The following is an 18,405-nucleotide window of genomic DNA, read 5'->3' as shown; positions in this document are numbered from 1 at the left end:
GATTTCTAATTTAATAAATATGTAGTATATATACAACCTACCCTTTCAGCTTATGGATAAACATTAATGTAGATTTATTTTTGGACTGTGAGAATTGATGTTAAACTTTGCCTTTCGCCATTAAAAACTGATGGTTTTTAAATGCCTTTCTGCCTCTATTAGTGCAACATTTTCTAAGGATTATTTGTTTAAAATGGAAGGGTAAGAATTATCTTAACAGCATGCTGCCTACATTATCACAGTGTGATATCAAATATAATTCTGTGCAAGATTTTTAAATGTGTCTAAATATTATATACCTTTTTAAATTGAATTGCAGAGTTTTTTTTTTTTTTTTTTTTTTTTTTAAGAGAGACTGGGAGAGAGAGAGAGAGAGACAGAGAGAGAGAATTTTTTTTTTAATATTTATTTTTTAGTCATCGGCGGACACAACATCTTTGTTTGTATGTGGTGCTGAGGATCGAACCCGGGCCGCACGCATGCCAGGCGAGCGCACTACCACTTGAGCCACATCCCCAGCCCCGAATTGCAGTTTTTAATAGATCATTTTGTAAAAGTGTATCTAATGCCAGGATATAGCATACCTCATGTACTTATATGTTTTCTCAAATTATGTGTATGATATTTAATGTAGTACTTTTTCTTTTCTGTGTTTTAAACAAAGCAAATGACTTGCAGCATTGAATTTACCAGTGTGCTTTTCTGATTTTTAGGTTGTGGAAAATGCCCTTAAAGTGAACCCAGTATTAGGTCCACAAATGTTTCAACCAATTTTACCCAGTGTTTTCAGGGGTATTATAGAAGGGGAGGTAAGATTTTTCTTAATCTTCTAAGGATAGTAATTGGACTCCATGGTTCTAGATTTCATTTTTCTCCTTCATTGGAAAATCATTTCTTCCTCACTGATAAATGTAAAAGGAAAGCTTTTCTTATTTAGATCCTATTAAATTAAGTGCATTTTCAGGATAGTTGTGTACCTTTAATTTTTCAAACTTTCCCACATAGACATCTTTTGACATCTCTTTCACTCATGCATATGTATATTCACGCACAATGATTTGGAGTAAAATTTAGTGACTTAATTCTAGTACCTTACTATTGAGAATACTGGGGCGGGGATAGTGCTAGTATTATTATGAACTGAGTGTATGAAACTACAGGTATATCATTGATAAATAGTCTTTATTTTTACTATACCTCAATATATGCATATTTATATGCATATAATCCATATAAATATATATAAATATTTTCCAGGCATTATGTGTATCTGGTAATTTTGTGTGAACTCAGTCAATGTTGGCAGTTCATTCTAAAGAGAAGCAATATGAAGGAGAATTTTTTTTTTATATTCCTATTGACTGTTACCATATCAGTGATTGTTGATAATTGTACTTATAGCTTAACACAATTTTTCATTTGCTGTATTTTAATTGTACAGAGGTATCCTGTAGTGATGTCCACATATCTTGGAGTTATGGGCCGGGTCCTACTACAAAATACTAGTTTTTTTTCTTCACTTCTTAATGAGATGGCACATAAATTTAATCAGGAGGTAAGAATTTTATGCAAACATTTATCCAAATATAAACTGAAAATAGTTGATGAAATGAGTCTTTATAATAAAGTTCTTTTGAAGCATTTAAATGTTTACATTTCTATCTTTTGAATATTTTTACCTGTTATTTGGGGTAAAAGAAAGAAAAAGAATTTAGTAAATTGCAATTTAAACTTTTTCATTTTGATTTTACTCAAAATAGGTGATTTTGTTCTCGTTAGCAATAGAACTTTCAGTTGTTTATGGTTACAGTCTTCCTTTACTGTTAAATAATCTGAAACAGAATTGTTTTGCATATATGTATATATTGTCTGTTTTATTCTTTCAACAAACTTGTTTTAATACCATGGATTGAGAAAGTTTCTGTCCTAAATATTATGAAAAATGGTCTTTTTAGTTAAGATTTATGAAACAATATCTTAACTGAAACCAACTACCAGGATAAAGATGTAGAGGATAGAAGTGCATTTGATATCTCTAGAATTGAGACAATTTATGAAATATTTTGGTTTATCACTGAAACAAATATAACTAATTTCAGGAAATATGTTCATAAAGGAAATTCAAATTTTACAATATATGTAGTTTTTGCTAGAATTAAACTAATCAAATTAGGAATTCCACCCAGCCTTTGTTGTTATGAATAGATAGTAAAGATTTTTTCATTAGTTTTTTTAATTGAATAGAGATAATATTACATAGTTATATAGTTAAAACAGTTTATATTCTTTTATGATTAATGGAATATGTGTCCATATTGGATAGGATGCGTATTGCAGACCTTGAAATCAAATTGGATACTTGCACCTTAATTTTCTCTTCTACTTAGATGTGAAGTTATCACAGAGAGGACTTTAGTGTTACAATGCTTGAGGCTACTAGTTGTATCTGACAGTTGAAAAAATAATTTAAAATTTTTTTTTAATTCACCATGGCATTTCACGGTACACAGCACACAGTTTACACTAAATTATAAATAATGGTATATACTAATACGTGTTTTCTTGATTATTATAAATATTTTGTTGAAGCATTTCTTGGAAAAATGTAAGAACACTAAAATACAAAAGAATGAGACTGTAAGGTTCATTTTACGAGATGAAAGCCATGAGGTAGAGATTCTGGTATTAAATATACATTTTTAAAGGTGCTAAAAGTGGAAAAACATATATAAGGAAACCCTGCCGGGATCCTCTTTTAATCTACATGATAGTGATTACATGTTACTTTGTGAGTCTAATTAATTGTATCAGTGTGGGAGGTGGTTTGGGCTGGGGTTGTGGTTCAGTGCTAGAGCACTTGCCCAGTATGTGTGAGGCACTGGGTTTGATTCTCAGCTCCACATATAAATAAATAAAACTTTAAAAACTTAAGTAAAACTTAAAAAAAAAAAAAACTTAAAGACATTTATGATTGCAGGGGCTGACAAGTCTGATAAATAGAAACTGAAGCAGGATTTCTGTGTTGCATTCTTGAGGCAGAATTTTTTTGTTTTTTTGTAAATAACTACATTTTTACTCTCAAGGCCTTCAACTAATTGGCTGAAGCCCACCCACATTATCTAGTATAGTCTCTTCATTGTAAGTCATCTCATTGTAAACCTTAATGACATCTACAGAATACCTTTTCAGCAAAAGCTAGTTTAGCCTTGGACCAAATAAATGAGCAACTTAGCCTAGCTGATTCATCAGATAAAATTAATTACCACATGATTCTACATTATGTTGTTTTCATAGAGAATAACTGTTCTAGGATATATTGTTGTTTTCCTTTGAAATTCTGCAATTTTAGCTTACAACCTGCTTGTCCTTTCCTCTGAAAGTAGTAGCAAATCAGTCTGGCAAATTATAGAATGTTAATTATAATCCAACTGAATAAGTACCAGTTGATAATTTTGAGAAATACGTGTACTTTTTAGTGTACTAGGAAGTATGTATTTATTGGTGATTTATTAAATTATTAAAGTCACTCATTGGCCACATACAGATTTTTAATAAATCTCTTTAGCTCTCAGGATTTATTAGAGTCAATTTCTGGTTTTGCTAAATCATTCCTTTCCAGGTTAAGGCATACCCCAAAATCAGATATTACAGTTCTGTGGTTTGCTATAATTGAACTTTAACTAAGATTTAGGAAGTTTTAGCCTTTAACAGTACTTATCCATGAGTAAATAGAATTTCAAATATTTTGAGATGCTGCTGTTGTTTTTTTTTTTTTTTTTTTTTTTTTTCTTTTTTCAGATGGACCAGATTTTAGGAAACATGATTGAAATGTGGGTTGATCGAATGGACAACATTACCCAGCCTGAAAGAAGAAAGCTTTCAGCTTTGGCTTTGCTTTCTCTTCTGCCATCTGATAATAGGTAAGAAAATGTTTTCTTAAAATTGTTTTTTTTAAAAAAAAAACATCAAATGTAAACTCAAATTTTCGGCCATCAGTAGTGCCTTGTGTTGCTGGGTAGTGTTGTTTTTATGAGTATAGATGATAATTTTAGCAGTAGATAATGATGTGGAAAGTACTAGAAAGGAGAAAATGGAACACTTTTTTTGTTCTTGTTTTGGCTTTTTTTTTTTTTCCTTTGGATATTGGGGATTGAAGGAGGTGAGGGGGTGGGAGTTTAACCACTGAGCCACATTCCCAGCCGTTTTTATTGTTTTGAGACAGGGTCTGACTAAGTTGCTTGGGGCCTTGCTAAGTTGTGTGAGGCTGGCCTGGAACTTGTGATCCTCCTACCTCAGCTTCCTCGTTTCATGGGATTACAGGCGTGTGCCACCAATCTCAGTTGGAACATGTGTTTTTGAGCAATGTGGGCTCTAGGTTACGTTGGTTATATTTATTTTCCAGTTCATTTCATCCTTGTATGAATTTCCATTTTTTATTAATGACCAGATTTAATTAGTCTTATTTTAGGTCCTCTTTTTACAGAGTTGTATTAAACATCTAGTACTTCAAAGTCACTTTATAAAGCAGGTTATAGAGTATGGTAATGCAAAAGTATTATTAAATAATTTTGTTGGCTTTTAATTTGTAATATCTAGAGAAGTTTGCAACTTGTTTTTTTTTCTCCTTAAGTAGATGAGGTCATTATGCTATACTTACAGACATGGTAAAATTTCTCAATTGTATAAAGCAAATACAAAGTGTGTTGATTTGGATATATAAATAAGAATATTTATTGTCTTTGTGGTGTTTTGTTTTTGTGGTACTAGAGATTGCTTTATTCCCAACCGATATACACAGCCCTTTTTATATTTTTTTTCTTTTTTTTAAATTTTTATTTATTTATTTTTAGTCATACATGACAGTAGAATGCATTTTGATATATAATACATACATGCAATGTACATACATCAATAATATTGTCTATTCTGCTGCCCTTCCTATCCTCCCTACTTATATTTTATTTTGATACATTGCTTTGCTCAGTTGCTGAGGCTGGCCTCAAACTTGGCAATTTTCTGCCTCAAACTCCCAAGTAGCTTGGATTATGGGCAGGTACCACTGAGCTCAGCTGATTATCTCCTTTTTAACAAAAACAAACAAGTGCTTAAAAATGTTAAGTAATATTTCCAAGGTAAGAGATCTAGCAAGCATAGGCCAAATCTGAACTGGGACATCTTAATTCCCAGACTTGTGCTTTTAACTACCAGTTGATATTGCATCCCAGGTGAGCATACAACAAAACAAAAGCTTGCCTCCCTGTGAAATTCAGTGGTCTGATATAATTTTTGGAAACAAATTTAAGTGATCTCTATTTTAACTCATTACTGTTTCTCTTGGAAGGAAAAAATAGCAACTTGAGAATTATTCAGGCTTTTTGTATTGAAATGTTACAGAATTCAGTCCTTGGCAGTAGTTAGCGCTCTGTAAAGGTTTGTTAAATAAAGTAATGAATGGAAAAATCCCTAAAGTTAATAAAGAGTTTTGTCCAGCATAAATAAAGTATTGAGATTATTAAGAAGAGGCTAGAAATGGCACAGATTAGGAGATATAAAAATATATCTAATTTGATAAAAGGATGTTTGTTTTATATATTTCATGAGAATACTACTTGAGATATATGTTTATGTGAACACTATTCTTGTTACAACTTCTTTGTCACTTTCTGAGCATGATACCATCTTTTGTTTTTAATTGTTCAGTGAAGCTTCCAGTATCCTTTTTGTTGGAATAATTTCCAAATTTCTCTCCATTGTTTTAGGTCTTTTATTTATACATAGAGGGAGTAATCTTTTCTTCAGCTAATTTTCATATGAAAGTAATATACAGATTTTTATTTATATATGCCTTTGTTGAATGTTTTCCAAAGAATATTCCTTAAAAGGCATAAATTAAACAAAAGCTAATACTTATAGAAGAGAATGATAATACTCAAACTTTTTTATTAAAAAATTGCTCTCTAAAATGGCAAATCATCCTTCAACTTCAAAAACACTTTCATATAATCGAGTTCTAAGAGTTTCAAATGAAAGTGTTTTTTTTTTGAGACCAACTGCTCTAAGAACTTTTCTAGATTCAAGGAAGTCACCGATATTTAACATAAGGTAGTTGAATAATTCAAAAAGGATTTGCAAAAAAACAGCTGGATGTTTATATCTGATGGCTTGCTTTCAGGAGGAACTGCATCATAATCTTCTGGGTAGCAGATTTACCAAGCTTGCTTAGATTGGATACTCATTTTCCTCTATAATTCTCATATATCTTAAAAATAACATGTATTATCAGCATTTAGAAATGCACTATAATTTAAGGATTTTCAAAGTCATTTTGTATTTATAATTTTGAACACATTAGGTTAGTAGAATCAAAGTAAAAGTTAGTTTCCAAAGAATAGCATTTTGGTATAATTTACAGTTAATTATGAACATGTTTTATGTGAATTTTATATTATTATGACCTTTCCTAAGTGAGTATTTAATATGCTAGAATTTTATTTTCACCTTTTGAAACAGTGAGTCTGTTGTAATATTTTATCTGTAAATCCTTAGTCTCAAGATTTTAGTACTTTTTCTACTGTAAAAATTAGCTCTTATATTTTGTATGTGTTTCTCACACACATGGACAGACACACCCAGAAGTCTTAGTAACATTTTATTTGGTAAATTCACCCACTTAAAGTTAATCCAGTTTTTTTTAGTATATTTACAGTTGCCCAATCATTGCCACAATTTATTCTTCACTCCAAAAAGAAATCATGTACCCTTTAGCAGTTACTTTTCATTTACTTATTTTCTCCAGCCCCTGGCAACCTCTAATTTACTTTCTGTTTATATAGATATGCCTATTCTGGACATTTTATATGAATGGGATCATATGATAGTGGTCTCTTAAGACTGGCTTCTTTGTCTTAGCATAATGTTTTCAAGGTTTATCCATATTGTAGCATGTATCATTGTTTTCTTTTATTGCTAAGTAATGTTCTGTTGGATAGATATATCACATTTTGTTTAACCATTCATCAAATGATGGACATTTGAGCTGTTTCTGTTTTAGGGCAGGTATTAATAATGCTATATGAATATTTGTACACAAGATTTTTTGTGTGTGTATGTGTGTATAGATATGTGGTTTTAATTTCTCTTGGGTATTGATGATGATTGTGTTTATAATCTTTTGAAGAACTTCCAGATTGTTTTTCAAAGGGTCATTTTATAGTCCCACTAGCAATCTGTGAAAGTTTCATTTTCTCCATTCTGTGGCCAATGTTTATTTTTTATTGTAACCATGCTAGTGGGTATGAAGTAGTATTTCCTTGTCTTAGTTCATTTTCTGTCAGTATAACAAAATACCAAAGAATAGGGATTTCATAATGAATAGAGGTTTGTTTAGCTTACAGTTTTATAGGCAGGAATTCCAAGATCTGGCACCCCCATCTGTTTGGCCTCTGGTGAGGACCTTGTGGCAGATGTCATCACAGTTGTGGAAGCATGTGCCAAAAAGACCACATGATGAGATAAGAAGCCAGAAAGATTCAGGGGCCAGGTTTACTCTTTTCTGTTGTTGTTGTTGTAATTATAGATGGACAGCATGCTTTATTTATTTTTTTTTTGAGAGAATTTTTTTAATATTTATTTTTTAGTTTTTGGCAGACACAACATCTTTGTTCGTATGTGGTGCTGAGGATCGAACCTGGGCCGCACGCATGCCAGGCGAGCGCGCTACCGCTTGAGCCATATCCCCAGCCCCAACATCCCCAGCCCCATCATGCTTTATTTTGTTTATTTTTATGTGGTGCTAAGGATTGAAACCAGTGCCTCACAATTGTTAGGCAAGCATTCTGCCACTGAGCTACAACCCAGTGGTAAACCCCCAGGTTTACTCTTTTTTATAACAACTTGTTCTCATGGGAATTAACCAGGGTTCCTTAAGAACTATGTTAATCTTTTCCAAGGGCAGCATCCTAATGATCACATTAGATCACACCTCTTTAAAACTTTTACCTCTGTTTAGCATCACCCTATGAAGACCAGGTGTTCCACATGTGAACCTTTGGGGGAGACACACCAAAACCAAACCTTAGCATTCAAGGTGGTAGAAACATCTTTTAAGTGGTTCTGCTATATTATTACTCATCTTTGGGAAGTTTACTTGACACAGGGGCTTTTAATTATTAGTTGATAGATTATTGTTTATTTATTGATTGTTTTGGGTGCCATGAAATCATAAGTATATGCCTCAGTGTTAAAAATCCTACTGTTCTTAAGTTTAAATCTTCTATCTTTTTTCAGCTATGATTCTGAATGAGCATTATATCTGTTTCTTTGACTATACAATGAGGATAATAATAATACATCTTTTATAGGATTTTAATTGGTATTGATAATTCATACTAACAATTCGTAGAGGTTAGATTCTTTCATGTTTATTGCTTTTATATAATTCATATTAAGAACTCAATGGATTTAGTTGCTTTTATTAATGTTACAGTAGCTATTGGTATTACTATATCATTTTGTACTGTAAGAAGGAAAATACATGCATTTTCTATTTGTTTTATATATTGATGGATTCTTCCAAAGGAAGCTTTTTTACTTAAAGTGGTACCCAGTGTTCTTTCTGCAGTATTAGACTGGCTCTGCTGCATGGCAGTGTCATTTTCATAGGGACACTGAAATACTCTGTATATGTCCTGGCAAATAGAATTCCTCTCCTGGACGTAGCAGTTATAAAGGTAGGGAATAATCTGTTATTATTCTGTAGGTGTGGAATTTGTGATATGTTACAGGTTTCTCTGACCGAATTTTTCAGTGAAATCACTTCATGTGCAGACACAGGTGCACTGTTTTCCTCCTGTGGTCATTTTGTGTAAAGTTTCCATTTAAGGATTATATTTGTAAGGATGCTATATATTGATACTTGGAAAAGCCAAAAGACTAATACTGCAGTCTCAAAAGCTATCTTTGCAAATCTAAATTCTAGACATTTTAGGTCCAAGTATTTCAGTCTACCTCTGCCCCATTTTCATGGGTAAAGAAGAGAAGAAAGCAGAGAGGTTTGGTGGCAGAGACAACAAAGGAAATTTTACCTTATTATTCAGAAAGGATTCAAAAGATTTATGCCAGTGGTATTAAAGGATGAGTGGCAACTTTCAGATCTCTGTGGACCTTACTTTAATTGCTTTCGTGCTGTATTTATCAGGGTAGTTATAATGTTAAATGTAATTCTTTTGCAGTTCATTTTGGTTTTAATTTTCTATACCTTTGAAATACACAGCAGAACTACAATACTACCTGCTTCCTATTCTAATATCAACCCCAACATTCGAATATACCAAACATCAGTATTTTTTAGTTGCTGTAATATGCTGGATCATCGTGTGTGCATTAAGGACACATTTCACTTCACCATTAGGATCGATTATTATTCTGTGTACTCTAGCGTCTTAAAACAATTCTGTTGCTTTATTTATGTCTTCAGTCTACTGTCCTCACTACTTAGAAAATGTTTATGAATTTGGGGTCCATTCTCAGTGCTTTCCTCACATCTAAAAGCAGTGCCTTTTAATAGATAACCTAAAAGATTATCTTTTAGATCCTCTCAAAGTCAGCTAATATTGCAATTTTTTATTGTTTTCTGTTATGTGTGGAATTTTGTCCTTAGGGATTTGATTAAAAACAAAGAATTTGGAATTGTTTATTTTAATGATGCTTGAATCTATGAAACAGGTGTAATAATTGTACCCTACCTCATGGGCTGCTATAAGAATTACAGAGATAATATAGTCATCTCGATATCCCTGGGGGATTGGTACCAATAGTCCCCCAGATACCAAAATCCATAGATGCTCAAGTCCTAAACCTATATAAAATAGTGTAATATTTGCATGTGACCTATATACATCCTCTTGTGTACTTTAAGTCATATCTAGGTTATTTATGATAATGATATATAATATAATGTAAATGCTCTGTAAATAGTTGTTATGCTATATTGTTTAAGAAATAATGACAGTGTAAAAAAGTCTTAACATGTTTGGTACAGATGCAACCATCATACCCTGACTATGTAGTACATAAATGGTCATAAGGCAAATCACGCACAAATAGCAAGTGCTGGAGAGAACTGAGGGCCTGTGAAATGGTGGGGGGCTATAGCAGAGTGCCTACACATCATTTCATTCCTGTGAATTCAGCATGGTGCTTAGTGTGTGTCATATTCAAAAAAATTTTTGCTTAGCAGAATTTTCTGAAAATTTTTTTTTCGGAATGTTTTTATAATCTGTGGTTGGTTGAATCTATGAATACAGAACCCACAGACCAAAGAACCAAATATACCTGAAAAATATTGGAACTCTTTTCAAGCCACAGAACAACTTAGTTGTTAAATTAACCTATGTCTGATCCAGCAGTAGCAAAAGGAATCAATCTTATATTCTCCTTATCTGATTTCTCTGCTCCACTAACTCTTTCTGACTTTATATTCCTTTTTCAGGTTGAGAGTTGTAGGATTTTATATGTGGAATTTTTCTGAATGTGTAGGAGGCTGTTTTATAATACACAGTAGAAATTTGTGATATGTATCAGGGATTGATTATTGGTTACTGGCTTTGGAATGAAAAAAGGCTGTTTGATGCTTTTTTTTTTTTTTTGCCTGCCAAAATAACAGAGATAAATGATTGCTTCTTTAGCAGATCCAAGTTGTATAGATACAAGATAAGCCAGGTATGAAAAAGTTAGCAGAATGGGTTTTAAGAATTCGTTACCAATTTCCAGTTACAAAAAGGCATGTTTGTAGAATTCTTTTCGCACAAATCTGATCACTCTCAAGCCTGATAGATGTTGTTGTTTGGAGTCCTGGAAGGCTTTGTAGTTGTTTATAAATACTTCTGGCAAGTTTTTATTAGATGCTTTTTAGCACTAGCTATTAGACATTCAATATTGTCTTAGGTGTTATTTAGATTAACTTTTACTTGGTGATGAATTTTCCTTCCACATTATCTCTGAATGTTCATTCAGCTTCCATTTAGACACTTTGCTAACAGGAAGTTCATGGTCTATTGAGCAGCAGCCCATATCATTGTAGGGCTTCTTTTTAGCAATAGCTATTTGTTAGAGAAGGGTCATCCTCAAAATGCTGACGGATTTCCAGATCTTTTCTCTTTACTTCAATATGCTATTCCCTTTATTCAACATGACCTTCATTCATATAGCTTTATCCATTTCATAATACTGTCTTTTGAGACAAGAAAATAATCAGTTTCACAAAGGTTATCCATAATTTCTAGAGATTTTACTCTGTCATAGACTTACTAAGTCATCTCTTAAACTTGTTAACATTTCCTTTTTTGTTCCTCCACTTCCTTCCCCATCCTTTTCTCTGTCACCGACTCTTTCTCTCTTATTTAAAACTGTAAGGATCGTGATAAACTGGAAATTGGTAATATAGGCATAAATAAGAACCATTAAAATGGAAAGTACATGCAGGAAAGGGCAATTCTAGTATAGTTCAGATCTGAAATTACAAACTCTCTAGGCAAAACTTAGATGATGGTGGATAATAGCACAGGTGGGAACACATAGTGTTAGAAACCCTCACCTCATGATCCGAAGCAAAAGAGAGAGGAAGTGACCAGCATACCATAGTCCCCTCCAATGACATGCCTCCAGTGACTTAAGACCTCCCACTAGATCCCACCTCTCAATAGCATTAAACTGGGGACTAATTTGTTAACCCAGGGCCCTTTGGAGGGTATTTATCCACACCATAGCAGATGCTGTGTATCTATATACAAGTAGATGATATATATTTAAAAGATGATAATAGGATAGTTCTTTTTTTATTTATTCAATCTCTTTCTTATAAGGGCAGAATATAAATGGAAAAGAAATAAATGTGTATTGATACGTGAAGCATGAGACTGAAGACAAAAGTCTGTAAAAGATGGTTTAGTAGCAGGCATGAGAGCAAAACAATTCAATGGGTTGATTTCGTGGATGTAAATAGGGGGAAACCTGTTTAGGCAGGTGAGTGTAGTGTATGTATATTGGTAGGAATAAAAAGGGTTATGGGAAACCATTTTGATTTGCTAATTACAGAGCAAAATCAAAATATCAAAATTGAGATTAGAGAGTTTTATCACACAGTAGAAATCATATGAAGATTTAACAAAACATATTAAAGAATCTAAAACTCATAAGACTGTGGATTACTGTGAAATAATAATACACAATCAAAGCTCAGGGAAATCTACCTTCCAGTAAGTGTGAGAGGAAATCAGTAAACTTGAGTACTAATCTAAAATTTAATTGGCCAGTTTTGCCACTATTATCATAGCAAGGAAAATGAGGAGGTCTCAAATTCCTTCATTTTTCTCTGTTGATTTCTGGTCTTCTTTAGTCATGATCACTTGTCTCTGAGAGCAGATGAACTCCTAGATGAAGGAAGAGATAAACTTTGTTTTGCTGGATGTTGAAATTTTTAATAAATCAATCTGAAAGTTACTGTGTACTATTTAGACACAGTCACTGTGTTGCAATCACTTCAATTTCTTTCATTTTTTAGAATCTGAGAAATGCAAGATTTATTTTGTTCTGTCTTTTCCTTTAATATAATTATCTAAAAATTATATGTGGTATATATTACATATTTATATGTGTGTGTGTATATATATATATACACACACATACACATATATACATACACACACACACAAAGATCTGAGTGTTTTTTGTCTGCTTTGGAAACTTCTGGAGTAGAAGATGGAATTATTATTCTGGTCTTAGTATTTTGTGGTTTTCCTCCTTTACATTTTATTTTTATTTTAATGGACCTTTTCTCTGATATTTTCCCTCTTCAAGGTATGTGATGCAATTAAAAATCCATGGACAATGCTTTCTTTATTCTACTTTTTATTTTACTGAAAATACTAAACAAAATGGACTTGAGAAACGTAGCCCCTGCCTCTAATTCATATCTTTTCTGTTACTCGTTGTGTTGTTTTCATTTTTCTTTTTGGGGAGAGTTCGGGAGCGGGGGGAGAGTGGTACTGAGAGTGGAATTGAATCCTGGGATACTCTCCAACTAATCTACATCCCCAGCCCTTTTTAATTTTTTTTATTTTTATTTTGAGACAAGGTCTTGATAAATGACAATTCTCTTGCTTCGTCCTCTTGAGTAAATGGTATTACAGGTGTTTACTGCTGCATCCAGTGTTTTATAGTTTCTTTGTTAATAAAATAGCAGTAACAATAGCCAGCCACAAAGGATAGTTGTGAGAATTGTAAATGATTTTGATTAAGATCTGTCATCCAGTATGTATCTCTGATTTTTTTGTAGTTACAGGAAGGTAGATCCCTGGGTATTGTATCAAATATTTAATATGAAAATAACTCATTATCTAAAGATTTAAATATCTGTTTGTAAAATGAAGCTGTTTTAATATCAAGAGAGCTACACTGATATTTTAAGTGTACTGTGACAGTATTTTGTTTTTTCTGCTGTTGTGCATGCTAATCAAAGGATCTCCCACTAAACTACACCCCCATCCTGAAGAATATTAGTAATATTCATAAAAGTCAGAATTAGAAAACCTAAACAATTAGTTTTTAAAAAAAATTATAATTAAATCATATATAAACAATTTCTATTCAGTTCTGTAAATATATACTTTTTTTTTTTTTTAATATTTATTTTTTAGTTCTCGGCGGACACAACATCTTTGTTTGTACGTGGTGCTGAGAATCGAACCCGGGCCGCACGCATGCCAGGCGAGCGCGCTACCACTTGAGCCACATCCCCAGCCCATACTTTTTTTTTAATGGTACTAGAGATCGACTTCAGGGGTGCTCTATCACTGAGCTACATATATCCCCAGTCTTATTTTGATCTTTACTTTGAGACAGGATCTTGCTAAGTTGCCCAGTCTTGCCTTGAACTTGAGAGACTCCTGACTCAGCCTTCACAGTAGTTGGGAGTATAGGCGTGCAGCACTGCACCCTGCTCAGGGGTATAAATCTTAACCTTAGAAGTTACATTAGAGACAGATTTATTTTGTTCTAAAAGATTCATACTAATTTAGATATATGTAAGGTGAAGTCCTTCACTCTTTTTACACTGTGTCTTGTGAATATAACCTATGTTAGTAATTTGGTATCCCTCTTGGAACCCATTGCATATGCCTTAATATATTAAGGTACTAATTGGCAGAGTGTTTTTTTGCACACAAACATGTTTTGAAAAATTAGGAAAAGAGCACAGATATAATGTAACAGCACTCGTACTCACTATTCTAAATCTAAGAATCATTACCTCATTTACTTCTTACTTCAACTTGTTTTTTCCACTAATGATTATCTGTTGTTGATAGCTAGAGCCTATTGACATTTAGAATCTGAATATCTAAAGTTTGGCAAATCACCCTTTTTAAAAAAATTCTTATTTTTAAATTATGGGAGGATTTTACGTGTATACATTAGAAAAACTCTAAATGCATTCTGAAAAATAAGTTCCTGAGATTTCCTTTCAACAATACTTTTGAAACACAGATAAAATTACTTCCTGTCTCTCTGTTTCCTGTATCCATGGCAACCTCTGTTTTACACACTGAGTGTAGAGGAACCAATGTGAAGAGTGGTGTTTCCTGAGCAAACTGTGACTTTTAAAAAAAAGTGGAGGGCTGGAGGTCAGCAATGGCACAGAAAGAAATGGAGTTTAGAAATGTCGCTCTTCAGATTTAAAAAGAACCGTTATTTGACTCAGCTGATGTTAATAATGTGAATTTCCTGTTCTTGGTAAGATTTACTTAAATATAAATATTTTTATTTAAATATAAATATTTATTTATTTAAATATAGCCTTTAGCTGAATGAAAGATAATTTAGTTTGTGAAAAATTGTACTTTAAAGTGTTTGTTCTATAATGTATTTTCATTATAATTTATTTGCTGTTGGACTTTAAATTTGATAAAGGGACATGTATTCAAGACTGTCTTCTCTACATCATTTGTCACCTTTGTTAGGATCAGTCCTAATATTTTACATTAACTCAGCAAACATTTTACAGTTCATTAAACTTGAATTATCATTTTGTCAAAAAGTAGGTTAATGGCTTGGAGGTGTTAATTATTCTAGAAGATATTCTAAACATTTATGATTTTACACTGTCACCCATAGTAAGGTGTGATATATTGGTGGTTGATCCTAATTAGAGTACAAAAGTTTTAGTATTACAAAACTTTTATTTTAAGAACTCTGATGATTTACAGTTTCACCTTCTCTTTTTATAGCCAATTCTGATATGAACAGAAAAATCAAGAACAGGGCTATGTGTGGATTACAGTTTTCTCTGCCTTGCCTACAACTATTTCTGCTTGTTACCTGTTATCTTGTATTATTATTTTGTAAAGAGATACTTGGATGTTCATCTGTTTGTCGGCTCTGCACTGGGAGACAAATAAACTGCCGTAACTTAGGCCTTTCAAGTATTCCTAAGAATTTTCCTGAAAGTACAGCTTTTCTGTATCTGACTGGAAATAATATGTCTCATATAAGAGAAAGTGAGTTAACAGGACTTCATTCTCTTGTAGCATTGTATTTGGATAATTCTAGCATTCTGTATGTGTATCCAAAAGCCTTTGTTCAATTGGGAAGTCTTTGTTTTCTATATCTAAATAATAATTTAATAAAACACTTAGATCCAGGAATATTTAAGGGACTTTCAAATCTTCGTAGTTTACATTTACAGTCTAATCAAGTATCTTTTGTTCCTAGAGGAGTGTTTAATGATCTTATTTCAGTTCAGTATTTAAATCTACAGAGGAATCACCTCACTGTCCTCGGGAGTGCTACCTTTGTTGGGATGGCTGCTCTGCGGATACTTCGCTTATCAAACAATAAAATAGTGAGGATATCAGATTCAGGTTTTCAACATCTTGGAAACCTTGATTGTTTATATCTAGAAAGTAATAATTTAACGAAAGTACCATCAAATGCTTTTGAAATACTTAAGAGTCTTAAAAGACTTTCTTTGTCTCATAACCCCATTGAAGCAATACAGCCCTTTGCATTTAAAGGACTTAACAACTTGGAGTATCTCCTCCTGAAAAATTCAAGCATTAAAAATGTTGCTAGGGATGGGTTTAATGGAATTAATAATCTTAAATATTTGATCTTAAGTCATAATTATTTAGAAAATTTAAATTCTGGCACATTTAGCTTGTTAAAGAATTTAATTTATCTTAAGTTAGATAGAAACAGATTAATCAGCATTGATAATGATTGAAGATCCTTAATCTGTCATTTAATAATCTTACAGACATACATCCAAGGGTCTTTATGCCATTGTCTTCACTGACTCATCTTCAGGCAAATTCTAATCCTTGGGAATGTAACTGCACACTTTTGGGCCTTCGAGACTGGCTAGCATCTTCCTCCATTACCCTAAACATCTATTGTCAGAATCCCCCATCCATGCGTGGCAGAGCATTGCGTTACATTAAATGGACTGACATTACAAATTGCATTCCGTCTTCAACAAATGTATCCAGACTTTGGGCTGTAAAACCTCTTCATGTTCATCACAAGACCACTGCATTAATGATGGCCTGGCATAAAGTATCCACAAATGGGAAACATTTGGAAAACATTGAGACTGAGAGCGTTACTTTCTGGGAACGAATTCGTACTTCACCTGCCAATAGGTTTTTTCAAGAAAATACCTTTGCTAATCCTTTAGAGACCACTGCAGTGCTGCCTGTGCAAATACAACTTACTTCTTCTGTTAACTTGAACTTGGAACAAAACAGTGCTCTACGGATTGATACTGCTTCAGTGTCAGGAAAGACATCTCTAATTTGTACCCAAGAAGTTGAGAAGTTGAATGAGGCTTTTGACATTCTGCTAACTTTTTTTATCTTAGCTTGTGTTTTAATCATTTTTTTGATCTACAAAGTTGTTCAATTTAAACAAAAACTAAAGGCACCAGAAAACTCAGAGGAAAATAGACTTGAATATTATAGCTTTTATCAGTCAGCAAGGTATAATGTAAGTGCCTCAGTTTGTAATACCTCCCCCAATTCTCCAGAAAGCCCTGCTTTAGAGCAGATTCAACTTCATAAACAAATTGTTCCTGAAAGTGAGGCACAGGTCATTCTCTTTGAACATTCTACTTTATAACTCAGCTGAATTTTGGCACTAAGAAAATGACAGTGTCACATGGGGGCTGGGATTGTGGCTCAGTGGTAGAGCGCTTGCCTAGCACATGTAAGGCCCTGGGTTCGATCCTCAGCACCACATAAAAATAAAATAAATAAAATAAAGATATTGTGTCCAACTACAACTAAGAAATAAATATTAAAAAAAAATAAAACCGAACTCTTTGTAGAATTATATGCTTTATTTGGAAATATCATGAATTATATGAGTTTAGTGTTATTAAAATATATGATTTTAATCATTGTGAATAGTGTATTTATTCAGCAGATATTTTCTTTGATAGATACTGTACAAAGTAATGTTAGTAGCTGACATTTCTGTGCACCAAGCACTATGTTAACTACTTCACATATGGTTATACTGTCCATATTGCAGGTAAGGAAACAATAGGCAGAGAGAGTTTAAGTAATTGTTCCAGGCTTTCACAGTTTGTGATACTCTTTAGGTCTGACTATAGCTGATGTTTTTAATTTCATACTATATTACTGCGTAGGTGCTAGGATTATAATTATGAAAAAAAACAACATGGTTTCTATTCCTGGTAGAGCTTGAAATCTAGAGAATGTGCATAGTGGTCTGGGGTGGTGACTCAGTGGTAGAGCACCTGCCTAGTATGTGTGAGGCACTGGATTCGATTCCCAGCACCACTTATAAATAAATAAAATAATTTTATAATTTTATAAACAAAATAATTGTCTATTGACAATTTAAAAAGCTATTTTTTAAAAAAAGGAAATGTGCATAGTTATTGTATAATATGGTAAGTATTGTACTTGAAGAATGTTATTAGATTTAATATGTGAAGATTAGAGATGGCTTTTTGAGAAAAGCATCAACAAAACTGGATCATGAGCTAGATGCAGTGTCACACACCTGTAATCTCAGTGGCTTGGGAGGCTGAGACAGAGGGAATGCAAGGTCAAAGCCAGCCTCAGCAGAAGTGAGGCGCCAAATAAAATACAAAATAGGGCTGGAGATGTGGCTCAGTGGTCAAGTTCCCCGAGTTCAATCTCTGGTACCAAAACAAACAAAAAAACTCCCAAAAAACTGGATCATGAAGAATAAATAGAAATTAGGTGAGTAAAGAGAGCTAAATAACACTGGATCTGAAGTAAAGAAAGAGGAAGAATGGTGCTTTTAAGGAACTAAAATTCAATACAGTTAGAGTTGAATGAATGGAGGATAAGATCTGTGGGG

General features: G+C 32.9%; 2 protein-coding genes across 2 annotated transcripts in view; both read left to right on the top strand.

Annotated features, from left to right (window-relative positions):
- Ipo11 (importin 11) overlaps positions 1-18,405 on the top strand; it is a 205,125-nt gene that overhangs the window by 139,408 nt on the left and 47,312 nt on the right. The window contains exons 25-27 of the mRNA XM_076857235.2: positions 714-809; positions 1,442-1,555; positions 3,799-3,920. Of these exons, the coding sequence (XP_076713350.2) occupies positions 714-809; positions 1,442-1,555; positions 3,799-3,920 (332 nt within the window). The remainder of the gene's footprint in view (positions 1-713; positions 810-1,441; positions 1,556-3,798; positions 3,921-18,405) is intronic.
- Lrrc70 (leucine rich repeat containing 70) lies at positions 14,618-17,357 on the top strand. The gene is made up of 2 exons (XM_076857234.1): positions 14,618-14,787; positions 16,310-17,357. Exon 2 carries the CDS (start codon positions 16,330-16,332, stop codon positions 17,167-17,169), a length of 840 nt encoding a protein of 279 aa, XP_076713349.1. The 5' UTR covers positions 14,618-14,787; positions 16,310-16,329; the 3' UTR covers positions 17,170-17,357.

This window comes from Callospermophilus lateralis, chromosome 5 (assembly GCF_048772815.1).
Source record: "Callospermophilus lateralis isolate mCalLat2 chromosome 5, mCalLat2.hap1, whole genome shotgun sequence".
Taxonomy (NCBI): domain Eukaryota; kingdom Metazoa; phylum Chordata; class Mammalia; order Rodentia; family Sciuridae; genus Callospermophilus; species Callospermophilus lateralis.
Note: the sequence above shows the minus strand (reverse complement) of the source record. Positions and strands in the feature narration are given on the sequence as shown.